General features: G+C 40.1%; 1 protein-coding gene across 1 annotated transcript in view; it reads right to left on the reverse strand.

The window, feature by feature from the left end:
- The window catches only part of ANO6 (anoctamin 6), a 125,063-nt gene that overhangs the window by 17,620 nt on the left and 89,558 nt on the right, over positions 1-17,885 (reverse strand). Inside the window, exons 4-13 of the mRNA XM_074167612.1 lie at positions 14,312-14,377; positions 12,393-12,671; positions 11,921-12,034; positions 9,973-10,088; positions 9,391-9,525; positions 7,960-8,065; positions 6,854-6,914; positions 3,392-3,537; positions 1,807-1,884; positions 49-274 (exon numbers count right to left, since the gene is read on the reverse strand). Coding sequence (XP_074023713.1) covers positions 49-274; positions 1,807-1,884; positions 3,392-3,537; positions 6,854-6,914; positions 7,960-8,065; positions 9,391-9,525; positions 9,973-10,088; positions 11,921-12,034; positions 12,393-12,671; positions 14,312-14,377 — 1,327 coding nt within the window. The remainder of the gene's footprint in view (positions 1-48; positions 275-1,806; positions 1,885-3,391; positions 3,538-6,853; positions 6,915-7,959; positions 8,066-9,390; positions 9,526-9,972; positions 10,089-11,920; positions 12,035-12,392; positions 12,672-14,311; positions 14,378-17,885) is intronic.

The raw sequence follows: 17,885 nt of genomic DNA on the forward strand, positions 1-17,885 counted from the left end.
CTTGCTATTTTACCCCAACTTTCTATCTGAGGTACAGCAGCAGCATACCGAAGTCAGTAATCAGGATTGCCACTTTTTCATAGATGATGTTGAGAACCATAATGACTATAAAGCTGATGAGCGAAGCAGTTACTGAAGTGGCTGTCTGTGGAGTCAGGTACTTGCGGATCGCCTCCGTTCCGTTAATGTGCTGTGACAACGTTGCAGAAAACACCAGGAAAACCGAGAGCCTGTAGACAATGATTCCAATAACTGAAGCAATAATCAAAAGAATCTGCCAAGGGAATGCAAGAAAGATGTTAATATTGAACCACTGGCTTTGGGAAAAAGTGTGTTTGAAATACTTTTTACAATAGGCAAAAGGAAACTCATTGTGTGCCTGTCATTCCATCGCATAAGATGCGTGCAAGGGGATGCTCAAATAAGATAGAAGGCAATAAATTTAGAATCCATGAAAGAAGCCCCCCCTTTTTTTTTTTCATGCAGCATAGTCAATCTGCAGGAATGAAAAGAGATGGTCTGGTTTATGACTAATAACAAGGTTTGTACCGATGCAAGCAAAGATAATGAGATGTATAATCAAATCTTACGCCTCGAGCCATGTGATGGGAGAAATCTCCCTCTTTTGACATTGGGCAATTGGCAGGACGGGAAATGTACTAGCAAGGCGGCACTGACTATGGAGGGGGCTGTACCTTCTCTTTCACATGATAATATTACAGACTACAGGCCCCTCAAAGGAATAGACAAATTTTAAGCCAAGTCATGTAATCTGCAGGAGTTGTAAAATGATCCATGCACCCCATCTTGCTTGCCATCTTCTCTCTTTCTGCTTCTCCTGCTTTTATTTCTTGCTAGTTCTCTAGCTATTGTTCAGATTGACAACCATAGAGCTGGGAAGCTTTTTTTCACTATCTCTGCAAATTGCCATGGACCCACCTACCTCCCCACTCCCTGCACATAATAAGACAGTGCAGCAACACAAATGACAAACCCAGACCAAATCTCTTCCCTTCAACCTGAAGTTCTGCCTATTTAAATCCAACAGCAAGTCAGCATTCTTTCCTTTGTATTTAAGATGTGTTAACGTTTAGGCTCTCCTGGGCTGCCGGCCACCACTCTATCTCCTATCTGTCTCCTGTCACTTAGGATGAGGTCTTTTCCAGCTGCAGTTTGTGTTACAGGGAAGGAAGACAGGCAGCATGGTAAAACACTGAGCTTTTCAAGGCGACCTCTCTGGGCATGCTCACCGCATTAGAGATTGTTTCATGGGTGACTGGACTGCTTTCAAGTTTTAGTTGTAATTAAAGCAGCAGCTCTGGTAGATTAGAGAGTGCCCAGCTTTCCTGTGTTAAGTGAAATGAAAAACCTGAGAGAGGCCCAGGACTGTGAGACACGATATTGAAGCAAACAGCTGGAACAAGTAGGATAGAAACTGGCAGGAAAGCATATAAACCAAAGTTTTTCCCCTGGTCCCCCCACCAAAAGCAAAGACATTTATCTTAAAATAATGAGGGAAAAACCAATGGACCACATTCAGCAGCATGACTTGCAAGCTACAGCTGCAGGATATGTTGATGATTATCTATTGACTGTCTGCTAATGAGTATTTGGTGGCTACAGCTACCTTCTCCATGTGGGTCCATAACCTTATGGGCTTGGTTTATGCATAAGATGGAAATCCAGCTGAACCTGCTCCTTTGTTACCTTTTGTTCAGTTCAGAAGGATCTTTTTTTCTTAGACACTAACTAGAGAAGTGAATTCATGAGGTGAAAGAATAAGAGAAGAATATGAGAAGAACTTACCCAGAAGAAGATTGCACTTGTACAGAAGGTCATCCTTATGCACTTCCCACAGGCAGTGTATGGCACATATTCTTCTTGCTGTAAAAGATTTAGAAACAGATCAAGGATGCACCCAATCTTTTCTTCAGATTTTTTGGGTACTGCAATTAAACCCTTTATGATATTGAGGGCAGAAAAAAGGAACAAAGCCTCTGGTTTTGTTTCCTTTCCTGCTTTGTTGTCCTGGAAACTCACATTTATTCATGATTTCAAAAGTCTTGCCTGATTACATGTGTCTTTTTTTTTTCTTTTTTTCTGCCCATTATAAGATAAAAATGACTTCCACAGAGGCTGAGTGTCCTCAGCTCTTACTGACTTCAGCTATGACAGGATGTATAGTCCTTTTCAATGGACTCATCCTTCTTGGCTGGTTATGGTATCCAAGGCCATTAGCTTTCAAACCTCCTTGGCTAAAATTAGCAGACACTAAATTTTTTGTCCCCAATCTCTGTATTTCTCAGTTGATCCCATAGGAACAATGGGATGGCTTTCCCAGGGAAAATACCTACCTCAATATGGTGGTGTGAAAATTCACCAAGTCTTTATAGGATCTCTGAGGATCAAAATCATTATGTTTTAGTATATTTTCTTCACTCTTTGAACTGTCTGAAAGGAACTTTCTAGCTATGACTTTATACATTAAGGCATAGGTTCATAAGCTTTTAAACAGAACCAGGTTTTTTTTTTGTTTTGTTTTGGTTTGTTTTTTTAGTACAAGATATAAAAAGAAGATCTATATAGGATAATTTCAACTATGGCAGTTAATTTTAAAACTTTTCAAGTGCCCTCTAATATACATTAGTATAATGTGGATGAGATGTGAAAGCAACGCAAGTGATCTGATGTATGCCAGAGTAATATATTGACAGAGAATACTAAAAAGTGAGGCTAAGCTGGAGTGAGATACAGAAGCTAAAGCTACTCAAAATGTATAATAAATAGAGATCTAAACTAAGATCCTCATAAATATGAATCCTTTTTCATTGAAATGAGGATTATCCTTGTTGCTGTGAGTTTGCTGTTATTGATTGTAATTGCATTGACATGCACTTAGCAACAATACCTATTTATACCTGTTTCAAACAGAAACATCTTTGGTTAAAAAAACAGTCTTGGCATGATATACAATGTAACATCTTTCCCTCTATTTCACCCTTTTTTCCTGATGCATTCTTAGGCAAAGATAGCAAATTCTCTGTGATCTTGGCCTCTGGCAGCAACACTGAATCATTTCTTGGGGGATTTAATAAAGTAGACTTAGTATCCTAAGCTGGGGATGATGCCTACTTCTGTTTATTTATGACACAGGAACTTCAGCAGTGCAAGCTCCTCAAACAGGCAATTACTTCAAGGTGCCTACAGTTAGGTATAAATCCCCTCCCATGCATCTGTACTTTATAAGTTTGCTATTTCCAGGCCAGTTTATCAGCTCTCCTTGAAGCACTGCTGATTTACACAGCTCCAGACCAGATCCACCATTTTCATAGTGTCTTCCCACAGCGTGTGTATTGCAGTAGCCATCACCAGTTACCGGAATATTCCTTACCTGTGTGATTTCATTCATTACTACATGAGTGCATCGAGCTTCATATTCTGGGCGAACTTGTTCTTCTTGCTCTAAGTACTCAACTGTGTCCCATTCGTACTCCAGTTCAGCTTGCCGTCGCTTCCAAAACTCCAAAAACAAGGTAACTATCCAGAAGATAAACAAAGTGAGAAAAACCATGTCAGTGTTGGATGCTGCCTGACCCCCTGGGCTATGACATGTGGCTCATGTTTTCCATACAGCTTTCCGCAGACATGGAATAAAACCCTTATCGGCTACTGTGATGGTGAAAATAACTGGATCTACTTCTTTATGCAATTATTGCTTTGGATATATATGTACTTTAATAAGAGAAACTTGAGGTAAATGGTAGTCTAAGCACATGCTAAAGAATACAGATTAATTTATTTGCTTTCTGCCTAAGGCTAGAATATGAGCACTTTGGATTTCATACTATAGACTACATTTGAAAAAGTTTATCATGGGATGTGTAAGAAAGCACGTTGGTTGGATAGGCGAAGACAAAATGCTGGAGAGTGCAGCACTTCTAGAAAAGAAAAACTCAGCATGCCAAAATTGTCACAGGGAAAGGCTCATATTCATTCAGTCTGCAATTTTTGCTTGGACAAGTTACCAGTTTGCAGACTACAAGAATCAATGATGGTTCAGGTAAAGTGGCGGAAACACAGCCATCTTTCCTTCTCTGCTGGTATCAATCTGAAGGGGCAGCAGCTCTTTTTGCATGGCGTGGAGCTTAGAAACTCCCTGGGATGGGTCAGCCAGTTCCCTAGACTGTGCTCCTATCACTGGAAGTGCTGGGGGACCAGGTACACAGAAGTCTAAGTGGTACTGGCTAGACATGGATCCAGCCAAACTCATTATCTTGGCCCGAGACATGATGCAGGCAGATCTGGCAGCAAAGGCAATGACCAACCCAGCTGAGAAGGCTGGGAGGCGTTCAGGATGATAGGTGTCAGTACCATGCTCCCCAGTGCACCCTGATGTTTTGTTACTGAAGACAGTGCATCCTAAGATTAAATGAATGACATGGTTCTGCAAGCACTGCCTCCAGAAGGAGTCAGCAGGAGAAGTCAGCATCCCGTCACTGCACTCCTCATTACTCCCATTGTCTGGGAGCAATTAACCCTAAAAGTTCTTTTTTTATTAGTTTGGCCATTCATCCTGAATGATGAAACATTGATGGCATGCAGTTACAAGTCCAAATTTTAAAGGTTATTTCCAAAATCAGGTGTGGTCAACAAACCCCAAACTGAAGCATTAAAAACCCAGAAAGCTCCATGGGCTGGGCTGTGAGATGACCTTGCCATCTGCACACAGGCAAAACCCCAGGAAACCCTCCTCCCCTGATTGTTCAGGGGCCTCTTTCACAAGGACTACTTCATGCTTAGAAGAACAAAGGCCATCCCAAGCAGTGGGCCTGAAGATCACATCTGCCTTCTCCTGCAGAGCAAGGGGATTAGTCTTCCATGAACCTCTAACTGCTGGTTGGGGACCCCAGCTCAAATCACAGGAAGCTACAGGCTACACTGATTTGCTCCAGCTGCAAATCCAGCTGCTGCTGGGGAGTCGAGATGTGCAGGGCTATCCTTCACATCCTTCTGTGATAGCCTCTGTGCTAAAATAAGCCAGCAGCCAGGTCGTGTCTTTCAGAGCAGGGAAAGACCTCCTGCTGGATTTGACATTTTGCTTTTATTTTGGACCAGCATTCTTTTAACAGTGCATATGAAAGAAGTTTCAGAATCAGGAGATGAGTGCTATTTGCACCTCACATTGGTAATTTATGGTGTCCCCTTTCACGTGTCCCTCAACACTGCATTCAGTATGGCCTAGGCATTCTGCCTCTGAAACTATGTCACCAAGGGCTGAAGAGAAGTGCCTCCACTGGAGGACATCTGTTTGTTTAACTGATCTTGCTCAGGGAGGGGATCCAGTGATGGCAACAAGTGAAGTGGAAGCTGCTGCTTGAGGAGCTTTGCCAATCTAGTCATGTCATCATGGGAGAAGTGGCAGAAGCTCTTGTCCAGAGCCTTAATGTATAGACGGTTAATTCCTGAGGCCAAATTCCCTGGTGTTTTATAGTCTTTTGGGATCTTTGAAGGGAATATACTAAAAAAAAATTATGCAATTATTAAAAAGTGTATTGCTGATAATGATGCAATAATGTATCTAAAAATCTAACATTCTTTTAATTGTTTTGGACCAGGAGGTCTGTATTAGAGCAAGATGAAAATTACAGCTGGAGTTGTACCAGAACCATGGGTCATTTGGATTCAGTACAATTTTGACTGAATTTCTGTAATACAATTCACCTCCTTATATAGTGGACTTATGATAAGAATACTAATAGACCTTGTAGCCATCGCTATAACTACACAGCTTAACTTTGTAATTATTACTCTTGGAACCACTCTTCAAAACAGGAAACACAATTTTTAATTAAGAAGCAAATTGCAAATAAATTAATTATTCAGATGACAGAAGATGATTACATTAGTATCAAACTTCTATTTTTTAAAAAAAAAATATTTAAAGAATTTCCTGCTGGTATTTTGATTTTAACATATATTTTGAAGGGAATCTTCTTTTTGAAATGGTATGTTTTATCTTATAATTCTCTAAAGCAGTAGCTGTTTTGAAGCACTTCAGGTCATCACAAGAAAAGAAAAATACAGTATGTTTTACAAAGAAAGCAAATTATGTATTCTTGTAATGAACTCAAAGTGTAACATGAGTTATTTTGTCTATAGTACCCTGTATACAAATTTAACATATAATTTATTTTGATAATTTCTGGATAAGAAAGTGCAGTAAAAGCTGGTTAACAAAGTTGCTAATCTGAACAAACGAAACTGTTTCTGGGAACATAAACCTTGCCTAAACCCTTAAATACAGCACCAAGTGGTTTCACCCATGGGAAACATCCTGGTTTCAGATACATTTTCTCTTCTAAAAGATAAATCTAGTGCTTGCAACTACTACACTTTTTACAATCAGTTTCTTAAATGAAGACAGGAGGAAAAAATTCCTGGGAAATATAATTAATGGCTATTTTTCAATTGCCTTGCGCAGTCACACAGCTGTTAATAGGTACGGGCAGCTCCAAAACTCTTTGGGAAAATACCCCAGCTCCTCTGCCAGATATACTTAAGCATGTGGCTGGCTCCTGCTGGATGAAAAGAATCACTTCTCTTACACTTTTTTCCATGCTAAACAAAACAAAACAGACACTGAAGACAAACTTTAAGTTCTACAATTTTTTACTTTCTTATGATGCTAAAAAAGACTTCCTGTGAATGTACGTATCTTCTACGGAACTACCTACTAATGAATTCCCGAGTGCTAGAAAAGGAAGCCGTTGCAAATTTATCCATGTTTTCTCAGCTGATGCTGGAGGCTTGGCCAAAATTAGATGACAAACCACAGTTACTGAAATCGACTTACCCCATATTCCCATAAATACTGCAAACACCAGTGTTCCAAAGCTGTCAAATATGCAGAGTTTCTGGAAAAATGGAAAAGAAAAAAAAAAAGTCTTAAAATATAATTGACCATTTTTTTTCTTCTACACTGACCCAGAACAGAAGCTGCTTACTGAACATGTTGATTTTTAGCTTTTATGTGGTTTAATAAACTATTGATAGTGTCTCCTCAATTTCTGTCAATGTACACCACCCTCCAGTAAATTAATGAAATTTAATGCAAAGTCCAGAATTAAAAATATAAGCCAAATAAGCAGCAAGAGGATAATAAAATGGTGTGCTATCAAACTTCCTTCCATCTGTTGCATAGGAAGAGGAAAAACACTGCTTCTCATCTGAGAACTCAGTACAGAGTTATGTATTTTTAATACAGCCACAAAAAGGCCATGAACACATCTGGTTCTCATGAGCAGGATAACAACAAATCAAGCTGGTTAGTAAAAACACATTCTGATGAGATACCTCTGTGGCCTTTTCTTTCCATCATAGCTTTTTCCCTGCATTCTTATTTCTTTTACCCTTTAAGTGCACTGAAGCAACACATTATAGTTGGGCAAAATATTTTTGCTGAATAGCTGAAAAATTGAGTTTTGGGACTGACTGAATCTATGGGAAGGAATGACAAAAGGCTAACATTAGCCTAGTGAGACAAGGTAATGGAGAAAGAAAGCAAGGTTCCTCTAAACAGGAACTCAGAGCAAGAGTCTGGCTGTGTTATGGCTTTTTTTTTTCCCCAAAAAAGGAAGTACCCCCAAATGAAACCAAAGTGTTTCATTTTCAATTAAAAAACCACGTGTGTCCTGTATCAAATATTCAGCAGCTATTTGAAATAAAAAATAAAATAAAACCTGAAAAACCCAATTTTTTTTTCATCTTAAATCAAATTGGAGCAATTAATGTTGGTTTTACTTTTCAAAGTTCAGTCACTATATCAAAAAGAACAACTATTCGCACAGTTCTAGCAATTCTGCAGGACATTAGTGGAGGAAGAACATTGTTTTAGATGTAGTACTAGAGAAAGTGCAAGTAAAGTTCAATAGCGTGTTGATAAGCTGTAAATGTAGTTACCTTGGACGATTCACAAGTGATGGTGAGGTTCCAGTAGGTACATACTTTATCACACTGAGGGCACATTACGATATTACCTCCTATGTTGGGATCACATACTTCTTGGCTAAAAACAAAACTAGTCAGTCACTCACCAACACTAAATTCTTTAGTCCTTTTTTGCACGTGAGTGCAGGGCAATAATCTCAGGGAACTGAGAAATAATTTACCAGTGATCTGCTCTCAGGAATTCCCGCCCTGGCAATCCATCCCCATTTCCATTCTTAGTCCTTGTCTCAAAAATGGATGACATAGGAGGATAATAATTTCCATCCATTGTGGTGGTAATTATATGTGGTGGTAATTCTCAAAACTGCTCACATTAAAAATAAAACAACTTCAAAGATCTCACACTCTTCAATAGGAAACGCACACTTGCATACTTACATGCCCTATCACAGCAAGTCCGAGGGGAGAAGGGAGAGCAACACTACCCACCTGAGCAAGGAATAGCAGAACTGAAATGGCTACCTAGTCCCTGTCGTCTCCTAAAGAGAATGAGATTGGAAAACGTGCAGAGGGGAGCTGCTAGGGTGATTCAAGGAATGACAGATCTGTCTCCTAAGAAATGGCAAAAGAGTTGCCATCTAACTAGTATGTACTAACCTAGTATGGTGGAGGCTGGAACATGAGGTGATTGCTTCCTGTAAATACATCAGTGGGGTAAACACCAGGAAAGGAGATGAACTATTTAACTAAATGGTAACACTGACATAAGGATTTAAATGGGCCACAGGAGTGAAGCTCTGGCATAGCCTTTCAGCATGTTTTATAAAGATAAACACCCCTCAAGAAGGGGGTATACGATGTCATGGCCTATAGACAGTTTGGCACAATGACCCAGGTGTTTTTTCTTGGGTTGTTGTGCCATGGTTGAATTTCTCCATGTTCTGACGAGGGAATCTGTATCGTGGCTACGCCTCTCCTCCCAATGCATCCTGAGCAGCCGAAACCTCCTGTGCTGTTGCTCTTCCTCTATTATTCTCTCAAAATAGAGGAAAGAAATTTTGGGAGTTTTATCAAGGTCTTTTGATATCTCCTTTAAGGATTGCCCCAGTGAAAATGGTGTGTTATGGCACTTTGTATTGATTTCTGATTGTCACACTTTTCTTCCTGTTTCTACACTAGGTGTGGTGAACCTAGTGCAAAATATAAATACAACGATGAAATAACAAACTCTCAGATGTTTACCACTGTAATGGTCCGTGGACATCCATTATTCTTCTTACCTCATATTTTATGCTTTTACCTTCAAATACACAACATTACTGTTCTTGGGCCCTTTCATTTTGCCTCTTTAATTATGCAGTGTCTTGCAAACCCTGTACAGTCCCTCTCTGTAGGGGACTGTTCAAAATTGCAGGTGTTATTAAAACAGGCCTGATCAGGTACCTCCATGTGCAGTTGTCCTTTGTCAGGCATCCGTACAGAAAACAGCCAACTCCTACAACCGCAGCCACGATCAGCATATTAGTGTAAAAGCCCAGCCAAGCAAAGTAGATTCCAATTTTCTCTCCATAGTATTTCCTGTGGAGGAGAAAGTTTTTTTTCTGAAATGCAAGTAAATTCACATTTCTTTTTCAAATGGCTCTTCATTGTAATACATTTTGTGCCAATTTGTATTGTCATATTCCTCTGGTCTGAACCTTGGGATTATAAAAGTATTGCAGCTGGATATTTCTACCACCACTTTTATGCTTTTATAAGAGGATAGAAAGGGGAAAAAAAGGAAAAAGGGGAAAAAAAGGAAAAAGGGAAAGATGATACCTCGCAAAGAAAAATTTTAAGTGGTTGCCTTTTCATGAATTGGCTTATCATGAAACCAAGCTCAAAGTATGCTCCCACATGTGAGTTAATATGGGTGTATGTATCTGCCCTCAGAACTGAGCTGTGTCTCCCTGACATCCCCAAAAACAGACCTGTTACATAAATCCGTATTTCCCTCTGCATTTGTCCAGCCCCCATCACACCAACCTGATGAAATCCAGGGGTTGCAGCTTGAAAATGTTTTTAGGATGAGCCCACTCCCTGTAGAGAAGATAGCGTTCACTTGGGCAGTTGGGATTGGTTGATGGGTGCCTAAAACTAGACTGCAAAACAGAAAGAGCACGAGAAGAAGACACTGTTAATCTGAGCAGCACAGGTCAGCTCCCATCTCTGCAGACTCTCTGCCATGAAGCCAGAGCCTGGAATAGCCTTTTAGCCCAGTCTCACTGCAAGCCAGGAAAAGGAGTAGGAAGGCAGCTCTGGGAGTGCACCAGGATTCGGGATAGAAGGTTCTCGGAAAGGCACCGAATGCCAAAGCAATTGCTTTACGTATGTGAGCTGAAAAAATCTAAGCGCATGTCAGTGTCTTGGCACTTAGGAATAAAAAATAGAAAAGGATCCATTCTAATTAGAGAACAGGACTGAATTAAAATGGATTTTAAGTAGCTTTAACATGCTAACATGCTTTGTTTCAAAATAATATTGTGCTGGAATGAAGGCTGGAAAGTCTGAGGGATAAATCCAGGGCTTCTAGTCTCTGTTTTAAATTTAAAAGAGAGTTCACATGGAGATAATCCTTGTGGTTTTTCCTATTTCAATAAAGCTTATTTTGTTTGAGGGAATTTTCCATTCTGTATCTGTGATGCTACAAGGCAAGTGACATTTGTAGAAATCTGTAGGCTACTTTTGATTTTCAGAGTAGCTGTGATATATAATTTTAATTGTATAAAAAGACAGTCATTAATTACTAGGCATACTGAGTCCAAATTCCCAATGCCATGATAGAAATAGCCTACAAGGCAGGTTTTAAATCTTTAAAAGGAAACCTTAAAAACTGATAGGCACGAATGATAGTAATTCCATCCTGTAAAGCTTTAGGTTACTTACAAGGAACATGATTCGTCTTGATTCTGACTTAAAGATTTCCTTGAAACCCTTGGAGGCCTCTTGAATATTTTAAGCAGAGTCCAAACAGCTGAAGCAGTTACCATTCCTGACCTCCCATGTCCTCAATATCTTCTCAAGAGAACACACCTTGGACACAGAGCAGTGGCTCTGATGGGGGAGGAGGTGTTGGGGTGTGGGTGTATAATAGATACAATGCAGAAAATCAGCCCTCAGTCTTTGATTATTGTATCCCATTTGTGGCCTCACACGGAGTTTTTCCTTAGTAAAATACTCCAAAATCTGATTTTTTTTCCCCCTTCCTTTTCTTCTTTGCTATTGCTAGCCTTTGTATGCAAACCAATTTTCAGAGAACTCCTTCTTTAAATGATATACTTTAAAAATAAAAAGCTTCAGAGGTGTAGTTACAAAAGCTGGATTTATTATTATGGCAAGGTGAAATTCGACCCAGTTAAGCTTTTCTCCACATCACCTGACATCACTTGTGAGGTGTCGGACTGGCCAGACAGAGCTTTGCTGCAGAAACCTGAGTTTTCCTGCACGTACCTCGCAATGTTTGGGAACAGTGAGAATGTTTCTCATTGTGTGAGGCTGTCACACATCCTAAGATGAGATCTGTAGTCTACATCTTTATTAACAATGTTGATATTTGATAGGAATTTTAACACTGAGAAACTGAATACTAAAAAAAGGGACAACGTTAAAATTGATTTAGAACTGATGATACAGGGCGTCATGGGAACTATCACTCAGGCCAGGCACTTTACTGAACTACATGTTCCAGAGAATACAAGGTTAACACCTCCTGAATGAAATATATTGTTTTTCAGTTATGGAGCTACATTTTTAACCAACAGTGCTTTGGAAGAAAATCTCTTTAGCCAAACTATGTCCTATTCTACTATGTGGATATAATAACCAGTCAAGGAGTAAGGCAATCAATAGTGCTTTTATCTTTTGATATAAACCCCACAGATATAGTTCAGACCTCTATTTCAAAATATATTTTAGTTACAAGCATTGGACTTACGTCATGAAGGGGAAATGCTGCTTTGTAGATTCCAGTGTCCAGTAATTTGTTAATGCCAAACTTTTTCACGTTGTTTTTGGTTGCATATTCCACACGGGACAAGATAAAATGAACCTGAAATTTATAAAATATTTTTATGTCTCTTGCAATCTGAAAGCAATCATACACAACTATACCTGTTCCAGCATATAATTGAGTTAAGAAAGGGTAACAAATGCAGACAAAATTAATTGCACAGGGTATATGAACCAGTCAAATCCCTCCTTTAAATTCATGAGGAAGAGAAATGGGACAAATGTAAGGAACATTTTCCTTCTGGTTTGTCCAGGCTATTTCATAAATGACGCAAAACTATCGTATCCCAAATATTCCTAATTTTTCAGGATGCTTTCATGAAGGCAATTGCACTGATTTGATTAAAGGAATCTTTTCTTTTTAAGATGAAATGCTAAAAAATACTCCATGGACTTACAATTCGGCTTCTAGTTGCAGGATTAAAAAAAGCGTCTTTGTCTTGAATATAAAAGTTGGACAAATGGTCCTTTTGAAAAGGGGCAGTGAAAAACTCTTGCTCAGGTTTGATGATATTTTCATCCACTCTGAAGAATCTACTAAACCAGTTGAAAGCTGAGTCCCGGGTTTTCAGGTCATTGGGTTGCAGAGGTAATTTGATGTGCATAACCTCAGCGTACGTGCACAGCACTTCCCAAGGTGCATGCACTTTCACAAAAATAAGTTTTTCATCCAAAACCTGAAATGAAAGCATATTAAAAATACGTGTGTGAGAATATGAAAGCAAAGGACTTTTCATAACACTTCTTAAACCATCCAGAATTTTCTCTCTCTTTACAGCTCATAGATGATTACTCAAAGTTGCATTCGTTCTCCATCTTAGCAAATATATCATTAGTTTCTGTAAAAGCACTGACATGAGGTGGAAACATTCAAGCATATAAAGGCATATAAAGGTATATAAAAAAAGACAGCTAACTGTTCCCTTAATGCTTAATGCTTACATCTCCTCAAAGTGTTTTACAAAGCAATTTAAGTCTAGCAACGCTTCCCCCACACAGGTTTGTTAGTGTTTGTACTTGTATCCTGGTGGGGTAGCTGTGGCTTTGGAGCTGTCAATGACTCCCCAGCAGCTCAGGTACAAGCTCAGGGTGATGTGACTTGATGGAAGCAGGCGAGGCACCCATGGGTGCACCTGGGCAACATGAATTCCCAGCTTCATAGGGAGAATGGGGAGAGGAAAAGGGAAATCGGCTGAGACTGCTGAGAACACCATGGGGCACATTTGCTCCCAGTTGCACATCCAAACCAGCACCAGTATGCAGTAGGAACCCTGACAGCCACTCTTGTCTCCTGTCTACACATCGCCTGTAGAACTTCTATTGACACCCTACATTAGTGAGTCTCAGCTACATGAAATTACATGTAGCTTGTTGGCTCAGGAACATGGGTCAGATATCTAATCTAGCCTGGGGAACCTCCCAGTTTCAAAACTTTTTCAGTAATGATTGTGGCAAAGCTATTGAAAACTGCAAGATGTAAGTATAGCAAGAGGGCTGTGTCAGACTTTCAGCAAGTGGTTTACTTCCTTATGAATGCGAAGAGCCAGGCTGCATCCTTGGACGTGCAGCAGGAGGCCACACTGCAGAAATCAAATAAATACTGTGATGCCATGGATTCTGAGCCTAAGTTGGAAGGAAGGGGCAAAGCCACCTTTTGTGGAACTTACTATAGACAACCAACCAACAACAAATTTAGAATGGAAGTGATAGTGCTGTTCCTCCCTGGAAGACCTGGATGGAACACCACAGCCCTGCAGGGCGGGAAGGACAGGGGCTCCGAAGGGCTCCAACCCTCCCTGCAAGAGACAGCAGCTCCAGCAGCTGGTGTGCCTTATCACAGTGCTCTCAAACTGCCCACAGACGACATCGCAGCCCAAAATACACAAAGAACAATAGTTACAACCATGGTGCCAGGCTTTGCGAGGAGCAGGGCCCCGTGCAGGAGCCATGCGCTGCTCTTCTGGCAGGGGCATTCTGCCCTGGACAAACCACAGGCTTCCCACACCTCCTACACAGCCAGAGTAGGGGGAGAACCTCTCCGCAGAGCGTAGCCAGTAATTTTTGTCTTCCAAGTGCTGAGCAAACACAACCTGTATAATCTCCCAACTTCCCATCTTTTATTTTGCAGAGGAAGAAACAGACACAAAGTTTAAAAGATTTCACACCAGATCACAGACACCACTAATGGAAAAAAGGTGGGCCTTTTTCTCCTGAGAGGAGAGAAATGTTACAATAAATTCATATATCCAGTCTCCTTATTCCCATAGGGGTGGCTTTGCTCTCAGACACGGCCGTTCACACAGAGAAGAGCACTCACCGATCTCGTTGCTTCAAGTTGCAAGCCGTTGTTTATCAGGTTTGATTCATATACTTGTCTCTTCCTCTGTTAAAAGATATTGAACACTGTAAAACATCTGTTCCAAATTTCACTAATACATATGCATAGAAGAATGGGAACGCCTCCCAAAATGAAGAATCGTTGGGTCATTATCTCTATAGCCCACTTGACAGCTACTGTGGTGATAGGTACAGTCTTACTAATCCTGATCAGGTTTTTTTGGTCTGATATGCAATATTGCCCTCAAATGCAATTGTGGAGAATTCACCCTCATAGTTTCTGGTACATTACAGAGGTAAAAATGTGCCCCAAATTTTGAATTTTGAGAGCAATTACATCTGAAACTTGTTATCTCCTTCACCTTTAGTCACTAATTGAACTACCGATGGCAGCCTCCCTCCTCCCATTAATCTGCCCTTCAGAAAGTCTTCATCTCAAGTGCTTTCTATCCCACTTTCCTTCCAGCAATCTCTAACTTTGTTCTTCTTGCACAGTAATCATATGAGTTCACACAGTGCTTCAAACTGTAGTAGCCCTCTACATTTTAGTCCATGGATAAGCATCCACAAAGGAAGAAGCTGAGAGCTGTAGCACCTGTAGAGTCAGTGGTGCTACTCTAGGAGTATTCTATGTCCCCAGAAGGACATGACAAGTTTTCCTCAGTAAAGATGAAATTCAAGGATCTTTTTAATTTCACTTCACAGTTACCAGCATTTGGCAGATAGTGAGTTACAAAAAATCTGACATATCTTTGCAATCTTGAATTTGTTTCTCTGCACACATGATGACCTCTCCCCAAAAAAACCACAGACAAGCAGCCCCTCTCCCCTCAAAATATGAAACATACAATTCCATATGGGATTTATAAGAAATTTTGAAACTTCATGTGAAGTAATCGAACTTAAAAGCTATCTGCGTCAACTGGCTTGTTCCCTGATGAACTATTTGTTTATGTAAGTCAAGGGTAGCCAGCTCTCCCCAGCCACTATTAACTCTTCTGCCGTTTCATCCTACCTCTTTGCTTCTTCCATATTCACATGGTTCTTTGTAAGGCGAGTAATACTGAATCATGAAAATATTTCAACCTGACTTCTGCCTTGTTTCAGCAAATAAAAAAGGCAGCGGGTTAAATACCTGTTTCAGTTTGCCCTAAATAACACAAAGAAGAACGCGGGGCAATTGTCACGTGTAGAAGTCTAACACTTTTTTTTTAATCTTACCATTCAGATTGCTTTAATAATTTATTACGGCAAGGAGTTCCCCAAATTAATTTTGCCCTCAAAATCTTAGAGGAATGTTGACAATATTAAGGTTTCTAATAATGCATTAATGCAAGTAGTGAGAAACAAAGCCCCTGGGAGGCTTTGCTAATTAGGGGCTTTGCTATCTTATATAAATGATTGAATTATGCGTATGATGATCTATGGAGGAGCTAGACTTTTACCCAGAGGAGTCCATAGTGATTTTGCATTGACTGGGGAATGCAGCATAAAGATATGATAGCTTATTAGGCTAGAAGGTGGAGACTGTCCAAAGTTTATTTTAGTATCCAGCATTTTGCTCAGCTACCTGCAAGGCTAAGTTGTAATAATAATGTAATCATGGTAATGCTGCTGATCTAAACCTGACATGGATTTTGATGGTTGAATGGCTAACCAATAGACTAAGACACTACGGAATGCATAATCATATACAATCTTAAGAAAGTGAAAGCATAGTGTAAGTAAATGCCAAGTATTACAGGCACGTAGAAGGGTTAGCTCTTGGGAGCTGCTCTTTCACCATGATGCTTTCAATGTCTGGTGATTGTCTTGCCAAGCTGAGGAGATTAACAAGATTGTGGGTCTGGAAACTGGTAGCAGACTACTAGCAGTTTTTTTCTCTGTGTTTTGTAAATGGTAAGGAGCACTTGCTTTGATTACAGTGACAGAAGAACACCAACTCGTATCTTTTGCGCAAAGATAAAAGTTCCCCTCAACAATATCCGTGTGGCTTCGGGGAAAAAATCCTAACAAGGACGGAGTGCTTGAATAGCCACCTCTGCCTCACCTGAGAGGCAACAGATAAATCACAGTCAATAAGAGAAAGAGCATGGGGCCCAAAGCCTCCCCCATAGAAATCGGCTAAAAGGAGGGGAGAGGATCACTGTATCAACATTAGCTGCCAGCTCTCACCGTTTCTTTGATGGTATTTGAAAGCTTTTCTGAAAGTCGCAGCTGTCAGCATCAGGAAATTAATTGATTGAGAAGCTCTGCTTCTGTAAGCTTCTTTCCCTTATCTTTGAAGATAATCATAAAAATGTGAAGCAGAATACGCTATAAAGGCTGACACAAAGAAAGTAAACCCAAAGAACTCCAAATACATATTTTCTGAGATACCTTCTGATTTTAAGCCAGCCTTGTGATTTTCTGAAACCTGATTCATGACCACACAGAACTGACAATACTGCAGTCTGGCCCAGCTCAACAGTGGCTTCTAGTCAATCTGTTTGGAAAGCCCCATATGAATGTATGCAGTAACTTCAGAGTAACTCTCTCCTTCCATTTGTTTTCCCACCCTTCTGTCATCCTTCCTTTCATCCATTAGGCAAAGAAGTAAAACTTAGGTTTGGGGTTGCCTCAGGAACAGAGGTTTTATTTCAACGAGTTCCTGCTTCAAAACCCAATCCATCCAGCAGAGACTGGGGCAGGTGTGGTTGCCTTCCTCCCAGTTTTAAAGGTCCTTTCGTCCGTGTTATCAGACTTCCTGGGTAGGTTGGCTGGGTGCACCGTGGCCATGTGGAGCCTGCCATCCTCTACTGCCTCAAATCACTGCATAAAATGTAGCCCTCTTTCTGTAAACCCCAGTATTGTTCTGCCGCCGCAGGTGTGACTCACGCTAAACAGCAGGAGAAGTTCAATTAGTTTTTTAAGTTATCCAAGCTTTTTGTTTGCTGGTTATCTAAACTAAACAAGTCTAGAGGCAGGGAGTGTTCATTGTTTGCTTATGAAGACAAACATCTCTAGCCCTGCTGAAATTCTCCATAAGGCTGTACTTAAAAAAAAAAAAAAAGTGTGTAATATTCTTTACGAATTATAGTTTTCATTTAATTGGGAAAAAATATATATAAAAAACCTGTCTAGTTCTGTGAAGCACAGATTACTTCATGGCTGGACATGAAGGTTTTACCCACATTCCTGCTTAAATTACTGACAGTCTTTCCGTTTATTTCTGTTGGGGGAAGCAGATGGACTAGAATGACATTCTGCATCGATCTATTTTTAATTCGCTTTTCTGGTGCTGACCCTTTAGCTTTCAACAATGAGTTCCTGGAGGACCCCAATAGATAAAACTGACATTTTGGAGCATTCCTGGAAAGACTGGCGATATTTAATTTTTGTTGTGATGGTAACCTATCCTGACAAATAGGGTACATAAATTGTAGGTTTAAAAAACATGCTTTGGGCAGGAATTTCAATTGCTTGCAAGGTACAGTTTCTAGAATCTGCTCTTGACAGTTTGATTTTTGCTAATGCTTGCAAAATTAACTGTATACCAGCTTAAAAAGGTTTCG

This window comes from Numenius arquata, chromosome 2, assembly GCF_964106895.1.
Source record: "Numenius arquata chromosome 2, bNumArq3.hap1.1, whole genome shotgun sequence".
Lineage (NCBI taxonomy): Eukaryota > Metazoa > Chordata > Aves > Charadriiformes > Scolopacidae > Numenius > Numenius arquata.